At 49.3% G+C, this 16,091-nt stretch overlaps 1 protein-coding gene across 5 annotated transcripts in view; it reads left to right on the forward strand.

Annotated features, from left to right (window-relative positions):
- USH1C (USH1 protein network component harmonin) overlaps nucleotides 1-16,091 on the forward strand; it is a 66,688-nt gene that overhangs the window by 24,973 nt on the left and 25,624 nt on the right. For all 5 annotated transcript variants that reach the window (XM_075187555.1, XM_075187556.1, XM_075187552.1 and 2 more), the window contains exons 9-12: nucleotides 6,191-6,294; nucleotides 9,417-9,501; nucleotides 14,787-14,846; nucleotides 15,116-15,172. In XM_075187555.1, the coding sequence (XP_075043656.1) occupies nucleotides 6,191-6,294; nucleotides 9,417-9,501; nucleotides 14,787-14,846; nucleotides 15,116-15,172 (306 nt within the window). The remainder of the gene's footprint in view (nucleotides 1-6,190; nucleotides 6,295-9,416; nucleotides 9,502-14,786; nucleotides 14,847-15,115; nucleotides 15,173-16,091) is intronic.

Here is a 16,091-nt window from a genome sequence, read left to right on the forward strand (position 1 = left end):
TGATAAACATTTGAATCTTATTTGAAGGAGAGGTGCTCTTATGGGGGGATTCTCCCTTGTGACCGAGGTTCTCCTTTAAACTACAACAATTACAAACCTGCTGATCTGCATATAAGTGAACATGTAATGTAATACACCCGAATATTAGACTTTAGATGTTGCCAGGAGGTGTATGTAAATAAGGACACGTCCTTCTACAACCTGTGGAGTCCCTGATTGTCACATATCATTGTGATTTGCTGCAGGGGTCCCAGAACGATGGCAAACTGACACTTGGGGCTCCAGATGAGAAGGGTTTATCTGATCCTGTAGAAGGGACAATCCTTGGGGTTCTTCCAGTGACTCCTATTATCTGTATCAGACACTTGTGTGAGAGAGATCGGGGTCACTGGTGCTTTACATCCCGGAACGTACACAGAACAGACCTGTAAGTCTCCTTAATCCAGCTTTAGATGAATTCTATACAGGTATCTCCCCTGCTGTAATAATAATTGGATCAGCGCAGCGGCCGCTGTTTATTACAGTCTCAGGTTCTCTATCAGACGGGATTTATCTGGAATGTGACAGGAGGATCTGATATTCTCCAGCATGAGGCTTCTATTGCATAGAATGTTCCGTGTGCGGATAATTCCTTACATGCTGCTGTGAAACTCCAGAACCTAAATCCCCCCAGAGCTCACGTTCTTTAATTCCGCCCTTTGTCTGGTGCAGGCGCCACTTATTCAGAGACTGTTATTAATATCGGGTTGTATCAGTGTTTCTTCCTCAGTATTTGTGCGAGTCGCTTGTTCCTGTGGCATTGTGCCAGGTGCGGGGACCCCAAATACATAACTTCTTCACTGTACGTGGCCCCCAGGGAGGTCCTTCCCGCTGAGGGACAAGTGCAGACGTCTCATCTGGAATATGGAGTTTTATTACACAGCTCACTGACGGTTTTGTTTCACACACAGAATAATCATGGGTAATAATGTAACAGAAAGGGTCATTATGGGGAGATTAACTGTGATTGTAAAGCGCTACGGAATTTGGCGCTATATAAATAAATGATGATGATGAATGTGTGTGTAATAAATATATATATATAATATGACAAAAGTATTTGGTCACACCTGTTAATTATTGAATTGAGGTGTTTCTATCAGACCTGTTGCCAGAGGTGTATAACATCCAGCACCAGCCATGCAGTCTCCATTTGTGATACAAAATGGGTCATTCTGAAGAGCTCAGTGACACCAAGCTGGTGCTGTGATAGGATGTGTGGTACTGTGATAGGATGTGTGGTACTGTGATAGGATGTGCGGTACTGTGATAGGATGTGCGGTACTGTGATAGGATGTGTGGTACTGTGATAGGATGTGCGGTACTGTGATAGGATGTGCGGTACTGTGATAGGATGTGCGGTACTGTGATAGGATGTGTGGTACTGTGATAGGATGTGTGGTGCTGTGATAGGATGTGCGGTACTGTGATAGGATGTGTGGTACTGTGATAGGATGTGTGGTACTGTGATAGGATGTGCGGTACTGTGATAGGATGTGTGGTACTGTGATAGGATGTGCGGTACTGTGATAGGATGTGCGGTACTGTGATAGGATGTGTGGTACTGTGATAGGATGTGTGGTACTGTGATAGGATGTGTGGTACTGTGATAGGATGTGCGGTACTGTGATAGGATGTGCGGTACTGTGATAGGATGTGTGGTACTGTGATAGGATGTGCGGTACTGTGATAGGATGTGTGGTACTGTGATAGGATGTGTGACACTGTGATAGGATGTGCGGTACTGTGATAGGATGTGCGGTACTGTGATAGGATGTGCGGTACTGTGATAGGATGTGCGGTACTGTGATAGGATGTGCGGTACTGTGATAGGATGTGCGGTACTGTGATAGGATGTGCGGTACTGTGATAGGATGTGCGGTACTGTGATAGGATGTGCGGTACTGTGATAGGATGTGTGGTACTGTGATAGGATGTGTGGTACTGTGATAGGATGTGTGGTACTGTGATAGGATGTGTGGTGCTGTGATAGGATGTGTGGTACTGTGATAGGATGTGTGGTGCTGTGTGGTGCTGTGATAGGATGTGTGGTACTGTGATAGGATGTGTGGTGCTGTGATAGGATGTGTGGTGCTGTGATAGGATGTGTGGTGCTGTGATAGGATGTGTGGTGCTGTGATAGGATGTGTGGTACTGTGATAGGATGTGTGGTGCTGTGATAGGATGTGTGGTGCTGTGATAGGATGTGCGGTACTGTGATAGGATGTGTGGTACTGTGATAGGATGTGTGGTACTGTGATAGGATGTGCGGTACTGTGATAGGATGTGTGGTACTGTGATAGGATGTGTGACACTGTGATAGGATGTGCGGTACTGTGATAGGATGTGTGGTACTGTGATAGGATGCGTGGTACTGTGATAGGATGCGTGGTACTGTGATAGGATGTGTGGTACTGTGATAGGATGTGCGGTACTGTGATAGGATGTGTGGTACTGTGATAGGATGTGTGGTACTGTGATACTGTGATAGGATGTGTGGTACTGTGGTAGGATGTGCGGTACTGTGATAGGATGTGTGGTACTGTGATAGGATGTGCGGTACTGTGATAGGATGTGTGGTACTGTGATAGGATGTGCGGTACTGTGATAGGATGTGCGGTACTGTGATAGGATGTGCGGTACTGTGATAGGATGTGTGGTACTGTGATAGGATGTGTGACACTGTGATAGGATGTGCGGTACTGTGATAGGATGTGTGATACTGTGATAGGATGTGTGGTACTGTGATAGGATGTGTGGTACTGTGATAGGATGTGTGGTACTGTGATAGGATGTGCGGTACTGTGATAGGATGTGCGGTACTGTGATAGGATGTGCGGTACTGTGATAGGATGTGCGGTACTGTGATAGGATGTGCGGTACTGTGATAGGATGTGCGGTACTGTGATAGGATGTGCGGTACTGTGATAGGATGTGCGGTACTGTGATAGGATGTGCGGTACTGTGATAGGATGTGCGGTACTGTGATAGGATGTGCGGTACTGTGATAGGATGTGCGGTACTGTGATAGGATGTGCGGTACTGTGATAGGATGTGCGGTACTGTGATAGGATGTGCGGTACTGTGATAGGATGTGCGGTACTGTGATAGGATGTGCGGTACTGTGATAGGATGTGCGGTACTGTGATAGGATGTGCGGTACTGTGATAGGATGTGCGGTACTGTGATAGGATGTGCGGTACTGTGATAGGATGTGCGGTACTGTGATAGGATGTGCGGTACTGTGATAGGATGTGCGGTACTGTGATAGGATGTGCGGTACTGTGATAGGATGTGTGGTCCTGTGATAGGATGCGTGGTACTGTGATAGGATGCGTGGTACTGTGATAGGATGCGTGGTACTGTGATAGGATGCGTGGTACTGTGATAGGATGTGCGGTACTGTGATAGGATGTGTGGTACTGTGATAGGATGTGTGGTACTGTGATAGGATGTGCGGTACTGTGATAGGATGTGCGGTACTGTGATAGGATGTGTGGTACTGTGATAGGATGTGCGGTACTGTGATAGGATGTGCGGTACTGTGATAGGATGTGCGGTACTGTGATAGGATGTGCGGTACTGTGATAGGATGTGCGGTACTGTGATAGGATGTGTGGTGCTGTGATAGGATGTGTGGTGCTGTGATAGGATGTGTGATACTGTGATAGGATGTGTGGTGCTGTGATAGGATGTGTGGTACTGTGATAGGATGTGTGGTACTGTGATAGGATGTGTGATACTGTGATAGGATGTGTGGTGCTGTGATAGGATGTGCGGTACTGTGATAGGATGCGCGGTACTGTGATAGGATGTGCGGTACTGTGATAGGATGTGCGGTACTGTGATAGGATGTGTGGTACTGTGATAGGATGCGCGGTACTGTGATAGGATGCGCGGTACTGTGATAGGATGCGCGGTACTGTGATAGGATGCGCGGTACTGTGATAGGATGCGCGGTACTGTGATAGGATGCGTGGTACTGTGATAGGATGTGTGGTGCTGTGATAGGATGTGTGGTACTGTGATAGGATGTGTGGTACTGTGATAGGATGTGTGGTACTGTGATAGGATGTGCGGTACTGTGATAGGATGTGTGGTACTGTGATAGGATGTGTGGTACAGTGTGGTGCTGTGATAGGATGTGCGGTACTGTGATAGGATGTGCGGTACTGTGATAGGATGTGTGGTACTGTGATAGGATGTGTGGTACAGTGTGGTGCTGTGATAGGATGTGTGGTACTGTGATAGGATGTGTGGTACTGTGATAGGATGTGCGGTACTGTGATAGGATGTGTGGTACTGTGATAGGATGTGTGGTACAGTGTGGTGCTGTGATAGGATGTGCGGTACTGTGATAGGATGTGTGGTACTGTGATAGGATGTGTGGTACAGTGTGGTGCTGTGATAGGATGTGTGGTACTGTGATAGGATGTGTGGTGCTGTGATAGGATGTGCGGTACTGTGATAGGATGTGTGGTGCTGTGATAGGATGTGCGGTGCTGTGATAGGATGTGTGGTACTGTGATAGGATGTGCGGTGCTGTGATAGGATGTGTGGTACTGTGATAGGATGTGTGGTACTGTGATAGGATGTGTGGTACTGTGATAGGATGTGTGGTACTGTGATAGGATGTGCGGTACTGTGATAGGATGTGTGGTACTGTGATAGGATGTGTGGTACTGTGATAGGATGTGTGGTACTGTGATAGGATGACACCTTTAAAATAAGTTTGTGAAATTTCATCCCTGCTGGATATTCCACGGTCATCTGTAAGTGATATTATTAGAAAGTTGAAGCGTTTAGGAAGAACAACAGCAACTCGGCTACGAAGCAGAAGACCAGGTAAAATCACAGAGCAGGTTCAGCGACTGCTAAGGCGCATGGTAAGTAAGAGTCACCAACCCTCTGCTGATTCCATAGCTGAAGATTTCTGAACTTCCACTGACATTAATGTAAGCACAGAAACTGTGTAGCGGGAGCTTAATGTAATGGGTTTCCATGGCCGAGCAGCTGCATGCAGCCTCACATCACCAAGACCAATGCCAAGCGTCGGATGGAGGGGTGTAAAGCACACTGGCACTGGACTGTGGGGCAGTGGAAACGTGTTCTGTGGAGTGATGAATCACGTTTCTCTGTTTGGCAGTCAGATGGGTGAGTCTTGGTTTGGCGGATGCCAGGAGAACGCTACCTGCCTGGCTGCATTATTCCACCTGTGAAGTTTGGTGGATGAGGGATAGTGGTATGGGGCTGTTTTCGGGGTTTGGACTAGGCCCTTATCTCCAGTGAAGGGTAATCTTAATGCTTCAGCATACCAAGTCATTTTGGACAATGCTATGCTTCCAACTTTGTGACAACAGTCCTATAGATTGTAAGCTTGTGAGCAGGGTTCTCTTACCTCTCTGTCTGTATGTATTACCCAGTATTTTCTTATTAATGTTTGTTCCCAATTGTAAAGTGCTGTGGAATTTGTTGGCGCTATATAAATAAATGATGTTGATGATGTACAGTTTGGGGAAGGCCCTTTTCTATTCCAACATGACTGTACCCCAGTGCACAAAGCAAAAACTACAAAGACATGGTTTGACTAGTACGGTGTGGAAGAACGTGACTGGCCCACACAGAGCTCTGACCTCAACCCCATCGAACCCCTTTGGAATGAACTGGAAAGGAGATTGCGAGCCAGGCCTGCTCGTCCAACATCAGTGCCTGACCCCATACATGCTCTACAGAATGAATGGGCACAAAGTCCCACAGAAACACTCCAACATCTTGTGGAAAGTCTTCCAAGAAGAGTGGAAGCTGTTATCCCTGTAAAAGGGGGACCAACTCCATATTACAGTATATGTATTTGTGTACAATGTGATTACAGTCCCTGTTGGTGTAATGGTCAGGTGTCCAAATACTCTTGTCCATATTGGGAGTGTGTGTGTGTGTGTGTGTGTGTGTGTGTGTATATGTTTAAATATATATATATTGTATATAATTATATATATATATATATATATATATATATATATATATATATATATATATATATATAAAAATCAGCAAGCTCTGAAGGTAAGGTATAGTGCAGGGATGCAATTTTAGGAACCCCTTCCTGTCACTCTAGTAAAGTTTAATGTATACAAATGTTGTTTCTCTGCAGGACGGGAAGAGCAGTGTCGCTGGGCTGGCATCCTCCGGTGGGAGGGACCTCAAAGAAAAGAAAGTTTTTATCAGCTTGGTGGGCACCACGGGCATGGGATGCAGGTGGGTCTCTGGAGATGAGCTGGGCGCAATGATGCTCAGGATTGAAATTGGTAATCTTGATACTGCGAAGGTCACCTGTGTCACGTTTTCTGTGTCTGTGGCACTGGTGTAAGGGGGTGACGGGAGGGGCCGGGCACAGGTGTAAGGGGGTGACGGGAGGGGCCTGGCACAGGTGTAAGGGGGTGACGGGAGGGACCTGGCCCAGGTGTAAGGGGGTGACGGGAGGGACCTGGCCCAGGTGTAAGGGGGTGACGGGAGGGACCTGGCACAGGTGTAAGGGGGTGACGGGAGGGACCTGGCACAGGTGTAAGGGGGTGACGGGAGGGACCTGGCCCAGGTGTAAGGGGGTGACGGGAGGGACCTGGCCCAGGTGTAAGGGGGGTGACGGGAGGGACCTGGCCCAGGTGTAAGGGGGTGACGGGAGGGACCTGGCCCAGGTGTAAGGGGGTGACGGGAGGGGCCTGGCACAGGTGTAAGGGGGTGACTGGAGGGACCTGGCACAGGTGTAAGGGGGTGACTGGAGGGACCTGGCACAGGTGTAAGGGGGTGACGGGAGGGGCCGGGCACAGGTGTAAGGGGGGTGACGGGAGGGGCCGGGCACAGGTGTAAGGGGGTGACGGGAGGGACCTGGCCCAGGTGTAAGGGGGTGACGGGAGGGACCTGGCACAGGTGTAAGGGGGTGACGGGAGGGACCTGGCACAGGTGTAAGGGGGTGACGGGAGGGACCTGGCCCAGGTGTAAGGGGGTGACGGGAGGGACCTGGCCCAGGTGTAAGGGGGTGACGGGAGGGGCCGGGCACAGGTGTAAGGGGGTGACGGGAGGGGCCTGGCACAGGTGTAAGGGGGTGACGGGAGGGGCCTGGCACAGGTGTAAGGGGGTGACGGGAGGGGCCTGGCACAGGTGTAAGGGGGTGACGGGAGGGGCCTGGCCCAGGTGTAAGGGGGTGACGGGAGGGACCTGGCCCAGGTGTAAGGGGGTGACGGGAGGGACACCTGGCACAGGTGTAAGGGGGTGACGGGAGGGACACCTGGCACAGGTGTAAGGGGGTGACGGGAGGGACCTGGCACAGGTGTAAGGGGGTGACGGGAGGGACCTGGCACAGGTGTAAGGGGGTGACGGGAGGGACCTGGCACAGGTGTAAGGGGGTGACGGGAGGGACCTGGCACAGGTGTAAGGGGGGTGACGGGAGGGACCTGGCACAGGTGTAAGGGGGTGACGGGAGGGACCTGGCACAGGAGTAAGGGGGTGACGGGAGGGGCCTAGCACAGGTGTAGGGGTGACGGGAGGGGCCTAGCACAGGTGTAAGGCGGTGACGGGAGGGGCCTGGCACAGGTGTAAGGCGGTGACGGGAGGGGCCTGGCACAGGTGTAAGGCGGTGACGGGAGCGGCCTGGCACAGCTGTAAGGCGGTGACGGGAGGGGCCTGGCACAGGTGTAGGGGTGACGGGAGGGGCCTGGCACAGGTGTATGGGGGTGACGGGAGGGGCCTGGCACAGGTGTATGGGGGTGACGGGAGGGGCCTGGCACAGGTGTATGGGGGTGACGGGAGGGGCCTGGCACAGGTGTAAGGGGGGTGACGGGAGGGGCCTGGCACAGGTGTAAGGCGGTGACGGGAGCGGCCTGGCACAGGTGTAAGGGATGGTGAGAGGGGCCTGGTACAGGGTCATAGAGGTGAAGAGACATCACATTATGTACAGTATTGTATTTATCGTGCATTTCATGTCTGTATTGTTAGTGTTTTTTATGTATATATCTTGATGAGTATATATGGGTTTGGGGTCTGTTATCTGGAATGTTTGGGATTTTCAGGAAAAGGATTCTTCCATAATTTGAAGCACTATGCCTAAAATCTACTTAAACATATAAAAATCTCGTAGTTTAGCAGAGCTCCTCGCTGTGACTATAGGAAGGGTCCCATCTGTGTGTTACAGAATCACCACAAACAATAACTGACTTTTTATTTCTGTATTTTAGAAGTTTGTAAACGGTTCCCGGATAACAGATGTATCAGTATACACATAATGTACATAGAACGCACAGGGAGCTGAGGAACTGCTTTGTTGTATGTTTCGGTGGCAGGGACTGTTGTGTTTGATGATCCTTCTCTATAACCTATAACCTATAATCTGTGTGATATAAGTGATTTATATCGTCTATTACACAACTGACGTCTAGTGGTTGCTGCTTTCTAGTGACCTAAACATAATTGGGGACATTATTGAAAATTAGTGCACAGACAAATAGTCCAAAAGGTGCTGTAGCCTATAGCAACCAATAACATATGAATGTAATTGTTTTCTATGGGTTCCAGCAAATTTTATGCGCAGTCTGTCAAATGATTTTGATATTATAGACAAATGCATGGTCTGCTGCCAGTTTATACAACCTTGTGCTGGTTGTCAGAGCAGAGTCTGGTGTGTTGTCAGTAGAGGGTTGTCAGAGCAGAGTCTAGTGTGTTGTCAGTAGAGGGTTGTCAGAGCAGTGAGTTGTCAGTAGAGGGTTGTCAGAGCAGAGTCTGGTGTGTTGTCAGTAGAGGGTTGTCAGAGCAGAGTCTGGTGTGTTGTCAGAGCAGTGAGTTGTCATTGGCGGGTTGTCAGAGCAGAGTCTGGTGTGTTGTCAGTAGAGGGCTGTCATTGGCGGGTTGTCAGAGCAGAGTCTGGTGTGTTGTCAGTAGAGGGTTGTCAGAGCAGAGTCTGGTGTGTTGTCAGAGCAGTGAGTTGTCATTGGCGGGTTGTCAGAGCAGAGTCTGGTGTGTTGTCAGTAGAGGGTTGTCAGAGCAGAGTCTGGTGTGTTGTCAGTAGAGGGTTGTCAGAGCAGAGTCTGGTGTGTTGTCAGTAGAGGGTTGTCAGAGCAGAGTCTGGTGTGTTGTCAGTAGAGGGTTGTCAGAGCAGAGTCTGGTGTGTTGTCAGTAGAGGGTTGTCATTGGCGGGTTGTCAGAGCAGAGTCTGGTGTGTTGTCAGTAGAGGGCTGTAGTGAACCGCGGTGAAAGGTGTTATTGAAATATGGAACTTTCTCCCCCTTGCGTGTTGCATTGTGATGAACGTCCCCTATGTTGTAGGCGGGATTATTGATAGGAATTATTCAGATGTTATACCGTGTTTCATATACACTTTATCTTTGCAGCATTTCCAGCGGCCCGGCCCAAAAACCTGGAATATTTGTCAGCAATGTTAAACCCGGCTCCCTGTCTGCGGAAGTGGGGTTAGAGGTAAGTTCTGGTACTTACTGTATATGTTCATCTATCGGCCAATGTCTGAGCTATACATTCATCTATCGCCTTTCTCTGAGGATTATATTCATGTTTCCGGCCATTGTTTGTGGTATATATTCATCTGTCGACCAATATCTGAGGCAGTGATGGCACTACCAATGGTGTGGCAGGAGCCGTGCACCGGGGCCCATGAAGATAATGGGACCCGCTGCATGGCAGATGGCCAGGGGCCCCAGTACCCTCCTCCCCGCCTCCTTGCATCGGGGCCCACAGCTGGCTAGTTCCGCCTCTGGTCTGAGGCATATATTCAGGTAGGTAATAATACAAGTCGGCAATTGCTTGTTATAATACCAGCGAGACACCAGCTGGACGGGGTTATGATAATTAGCGCAGTGCACACCGCACAGGGACAGACATTTATTAAGGTTCACATAAAGCACATTCCCAGGTTAATAAAACAATATTGTATACACGTAACTGTGGACTGGTGATCTGCGTTCCCGGCCAGTCTGACGTGTATCATAGCTGTGCACACCTCCCCTAAAAAATCCTGCGTGCACCCCTGTTTGGGGCAGTCATCCCCCCTAGCAGTAGTGGGCTCACTGTACTCATGTTCCTGTCCGCTGACAGACGACAGAGAATCCTGTCTGGCCACTCTGATAGTGTTTTAACACCATCAGCGCTGCCAAGCAGCGGACGGGAACATGAACACAGTGTGCACACCTGTGTACACCTTATGGATCTTTTACTAATATTGCATTTAAGCCACAGCAACCTGTTATGTTTGTTTTGTCGCTCACCAATAAACATTGTCCAATGCGATTATCGTGGTTCCGACGCACAAAACAATTTAATAGCAAAAGATAGCAAGATTTACAGCAAGGCATTATGACGCATAAAGGGTATAACAATAAAACAGGAAAGCATAAAAACCGAATACATTACATTTTCACTAGCACTTCACCTGGGCCCAGGTCCATGTAGTTTGCAGTCAGGAAGGTAGAGATTTTAACAATGGCCCAGGAGTTTATATGCAGTTGCAGTTAACAAAAAAAAAAACCACTGATGATATCACTATGTACACAGATAACACTCAGAGAGGTCTTCATTGGTCCAGGGTTAACGATGTTCCAGTTGTCTGCTGGTCATAGGTCAGTCAGTTCATTTCATCTTCTCCAAGGGTGGGTGGCAACTTCCCCCAACTGTTCCCTATGTGTCTTCCTGATGAATAACCAGCGTAAACTTACCCACAAAGTACTTTTGAGTATTAATCTCATATTGCTCATAACTTGCGACCACTAGATGTGATCGATACTCTATCAAAACTGGGTAAATGCTGGTGAATGAAAAAAGGAAGAGAGAGAGAAATATTGGTTGATGAGATGCACTAAGCACTCCACTGATTGAATAATTAAAGTCAATTAGGGATAAATCAGAGGCTTGGATCTAAAACTTAACTTTTATTGTATGTTGTTAAAATAATTCTTTTTAAAACAGTGAAATATTTCACAGAATAAAATTTTTTTATATAATTTGTAATTAAAAGGGTGATAAGTCTCAAATAACATTAATCATATAGGTAAATAAATTTAGTATAGTTTTAATTTGTAAAGATTATTTGTGATATTCCCTCTAAATGATGTAAAAGGCAGTCTAGATAGATGTTAAACATAACCCAATTAGTTGTAGACCTGTAATAATCCTATGGGAATGGGTTTATGGTTCGCTAAAGCACCTCGTACACCAATGCTATTATGGTTTCAATATTAGCAGGATTGAAGTTTGAGTTGCTCGGAATACAATGTAATGAGTCGCATATATGTCAAATAGAACTCCTTAAGCACTGTTGCTATAATGTCAATTGTATCAAAATTGTGTCTTGTAAGTTATTAGGATCACACAGAAAAATAATGATGTTATATTCCTATGATAGTGCGTTTATAGTTCACTTAAAACAGCACGTATAACGCTGCTATCATGATTTCAATATAAACAAGATTATAGTTTGAGTTGCTAGGAGCATAATGTAATGAATTACATGTTTGTCAGATAGAACTCTTTTACCACTGTTGCTAATGCTGGTGAAAAAGGCTTTAATATGAGACCAAACTCTTTATCTTTTACAGGACCTGAGTAATTAATCTCTAATACATTTTACTAATGTCTATTGGAACCTTAGTAAATGTGTATTATTTACAAATGTAAGTGTGAATGTAATTGTGTGTTGTTAATCAGTGCGATTGCGTCATTACACGTGGCATACTAATCACAATCGCATGATAAATCCATATTAATTCATTTCATTTACTTCATACAATTATTTGACTTTCACAAACCAACCATCAATTAGATGTGAGCATCCTACACAATGAGAACAGGTGTCTGAGCTGTAGTGCAAATTTTACCTACATGCAACGTTGGTAAATAAGCCTTAGCGCATTTAAAACTAGACAAGTGACAACTCTCCTGCAGCTGCACCCCAGACCCCCAATCCCAAGTCCTTTCCAGTTGTGTGTCAGGGAATTATCCCCATAAGCTGCTGTCTGTAATAACTAATTCTGTATAAAGTGCATTGTTATGTTACCTGTCAGCCTCCCTCCTTGCAGCCTCTTTATTTTACCTTTATGGTCTCCTTCCTTCCAGCCTCCCTCCTTCCTTCCAGCCTCTTTATTTTACCTTTATGGTGTCCTTCCTTCCAGCCTCCCTCCTTCCTTCCAGCCTCTTTATTTTACCTTTATGGTCTTCTTCCTTCCAGCCTCCCTCCTTCCAGCCTCCCTCCCTTCATTTCAGCCTCCCTCCCTTCATTTCAGCCTCCCTCCCTTCATTTCAGCTTCCCTCCTTCCTTTCAGCCTCCCTCCTTCCTTCCAGCCTCCCTCCTTCCTTCCAGCCTCCCTCCTTCCTTCCAGCCTCCCTCCTTCCTTCCAGCCTCTTTATTTTACCTCTATGGTCTCCTTCCTTCCAGCCTCCCTCCTTCCAGCCTCCCTCCTTCCAGCCTCCCTCCTTCCAGCCTCCCTCCCTTCATTTCAGCCTCCCTCCCTTCATTTCAGCCTCCCTCCTTCCTTCCAGCCTCCCTCCTTCCTTCCAGCCTCCCTCCCTCCTTCCAGCCTCCCTCCTTCCTTTCAGCCTCCCTCCTTCCTTTCAGCCTCCCTCCTTCCTTCCAGCCTCCCTCCTTCCTTCCAGCCTCCCTCCTTCCTTCCAGCCTCCCTCCTTCCTTCCAGCCTCCCTCCTTCCTTCCAGCCTCCCTCCTTCCTTTCAGCCTCCCTCCTTCCTTTCAGCCTCCCTCCTTCCTTCCAGCCTCCCTCCTTCCTTTCAGCCTCCCTCCTTCCTTTCAGCCTCCCTCCTTCCTTTCAGCCTCCCTCCTTCCTTCCAGCCTCCCTCCTTCCTTCCAGCCTCCCTCCTTCCTTTCAGCCTCCCTCCTCCCTCCTTCCTTCCTTCCAGCCTCCCTCCTTCCTTTCAGCCTCCCTCCTCCCTCCTTCCTTCCTTCCAGCCTCCCTCCTTCCTTCCAGCCTCCCTCCTTCCTTCCAGCCTCCCTCCTTCCTTCCAGCCTCCCTCCTTCCTTTCAGCCTCCCTCCTTCCTTTCAGCCTCCCTCCTTCCTTTCAGCCTCCCTCCTTCCTTTCAGCCTCCCTCCTTCCTTCCAGCCTCCCTCCTTCCTTTCAGCCTCCCTCCTCCCTCCTTCCTTCCTTCCAGCCTCCCTCCTTCCTTTCAGCCTCCCTCCTCCCTCCCTCCTTCCTTTCAGCCTCCCTCCTTCCTTCCAGCCTCCCTCCTTCCTTCCAGCCTCCCTCCCTCCTTCCAGCCTCCCTCCTTCCTTTCAGCCTCCCTCCTTCCTTCCAGCCTCCCTCCTTCCTTCCAGCCTCCCTCCTTCCTTCCAGCCTCCCTCCTTCCTTCCAGCCTCCCTCCTTCCTTTCAGCCTCCCTCCTTCCTTCCAGCCTCCCTCCTTCCTTCCAGCCTCCCTCCTTCCTTCCAGCCTCCCTCCTTCCTTTCAGCCTCCCTCCTTCCTTCCAGCCTCCCTCCTTCCTTCCAGCCTCCCTCCTTCCTTCCAGCCTCCCTCCTTCCTTTCAGCCTCCCTCCTTCCTTCCAGCCTCCCTCCTTCCTTCCAGCCTCCCTCCTTCCTTTCAGCCTCCCTCCTTCCTTTCAGCCTCCCTCCTTCCTTCCAGCCTCCCTCCTTCCTTTCAGCCTCCCTCCTCCCTCCTTCCTTCCTTCCAGCCTCCCTCCTTCCTTCCAGCCTCCCTCCTTCCTTTCAGCCTCCCTCCTTCCTTTCAGCCTCCCTCCTTCCTTCCAGCCTCCCTCCTTCCTTTCAGCCTCCCTCCTCCCTCCTTCCTTCCTTCCAGCCTCCCTCCTTCCTTTCAGCCTCCCTCCTCCCTCCTTCCTTCCTTCCAGCCTCCCTCCTTCCAGCCTCCCTCCTTCCTTCCAGCCTCCCTCCTTCCTTCCAGCCTCCCTCCTTCCTTCCAGCCTCCCTCCTTCCTTCCAGCCTCCCTCCTTCCTTCCAGCCTCCCTCCTTCCTTCCAGCCTCCCTCCTTCCTTCCAGCCTCCCTCCTTCCTTTCAGCCTCCCTCCTTCCTTCCAGCCTCCCTCCTTCCTTCCAGCCTCCCTCCTTCCTTCCAGCCTCCCTCCTTCCTTCCAGCCTCCCTCCTTCCTTCCAGCCTCCCTCCTTCCTTTCAGCCTCCCTCCTTCCTTTCAGCCTCCCTCCTTCCTTTCAGCCTCCCTCCTTCCTTTCAGCCTCCCTCCTTCCTTCCAGCCTCCCTACTTCCTTTCAGCCTCCCTCCTCCCTCCTTCCTTCCTTCCAGCCTCCCTCCTTCCTTCCAGCCTCCCTCCTTCCTTCCAGCCTCCCTCCTTCCTTTCAGCCTCCCTCCTTCCTTTCAGCCTCCCTCCTTCCTTCCAGCCTCCCTCCTTCCTTCCAGCCTCCCTCCTTCCTTCCAGCCTCCCTCCTTCCTTCCAGCCTCCCTCCTTCCTTCCAGCCTCCCTCCTTCCTTTCAGCCTCCCTCCTCCCTCCTTCCTTCCTTCCAGCCTCCTTCCTTCCAGCCTCCCTCCTTCCTTTCAGCCTCCCTCCTTCCTTCCAGCCTCCCTCCTTCCTTCCAGCCTCCCTCCTTCCAGCCTTCCAGCCTCCCTCCTTCCTTCCAGCCTCCCTCCTTCCAGCCTTCCAGCCTCCCTCCTTCCAGCCTCCCTCCTTCCATCCTGCGTGGTGCACCTGACACTCCTTGTATATTACACGCTTCCCCTCTCATATCTGCATAGAAAACATTACAGGTTTAGATTTGTTAATTTCCGCTGTCTTTATCTGCAAGGTCGGCGACCAGATCGTGGAGGTAAATGGCGTGGATTTCTCCAACATCGACCACAAGGAGGTAAATGTCTATCTGTTGTAGTGATGGTGAAGATGTATCCAATGTAGAGCATGAGAAATAATACAGAGACAAGCGCAGTGGGCGGAGCTATATGGTTAATGCTCCATTGTCAGATGGTTTTGTGTCGTATCTGGATTTATAACCATAATCTAAGTCTCATTCTCACAAGGGGTCAGGACTTGACGTGCTTCCTCTACAGTAGTGATATCGGTATTGCTGCGGTGAGTCTCCAGGAATCCACAGTAAACTGTTTCTGTCTCTCCGTCCAGGCAGTGCGAGTGTTAAAGAGCAGCCGGACCCTGACACTAACTATACTAACTGGATCGGTGAGTTACGCACAGACACTGGACCGTCATAACATATATCACTCTCATGATGTATGTAGACGGTGCCGTGCTTGGTTGTGGCGCCTGTGTATTATTGTTACTGTATACTGACATGGACCATGTCCGTGTCTCCTCTCCGGTATGGATCTGACCAGCAGAGGGATCTCCAGCCACATAGACTGTACCTCAGTGTGACACAAACACCCCAGCTGTACAGTAACGTGACCTGCTCCACGGACCGCATGTTAATCGTGCCAGAACAATATGGACACCAGCTGTTTTCATTACAATGTTTTGAAAGCTGGAAATGTTGATGTTAATTCTGCAGCGATAACGACACATCTTCCTGTAGAAATGTCGTCATTACACTGTTTCCAGCAAACGGACGGGATGAGGAGGTCTTGGCATGAAACCATCAGAGGATGAAATGTTTTGGATGTTTATAGTTGGCGTCTGTTGTTACTAAACATAAAGAAGTAACGGATGTAACTAGGTTCCTTGTTATACAGTAGCCCCATGTCTGTCCTCTGCATTAGTGTAATCATTCAGCTGCTGGGAGAAGTGGAAACGCTCCTGAATCCCCTCAGTCTCCCTCCAGTCATAGACATTGTGTCCTAATGAACAGTAACACCACTTTTACCTCCATCTCTATAGGGATCATGTTACAGTGTAACAGGCGATCTCCCATTTATACAGAACGTGTCCCCGCACTCTCTTACCCTGTCACCTCCTCCCTCCCGCTCGTCGGACGTGTTCAGCTCCTGTGGGGGGGGGGGGACACTGTATGGCAGCCCAGGCACCATTGTAGTCCCCCATTCCTGAGCATTTTCTATTTTATTACTGTCTTTTTGGAGATGCGTTCTCCAGAGCTGTACACAGTATTTGGGGTGACGTGTGTATATATATATATATATATATA

The sequence above is a fragment of the Mixophyes fleayi genome, chromosome 10 (genome assembly GCF_038048845.1).
Source record: "Mixophyes fleayi isolate aMixFle1 chromosome 10, aMixFle1.hap1, whole genome shotgun sequence".
NCBI lineage: Eukaryota > Metazoa > Chordata > Amphibia > Anura > Limnodynastidae > Mixophyes > Mixophyes fleayi.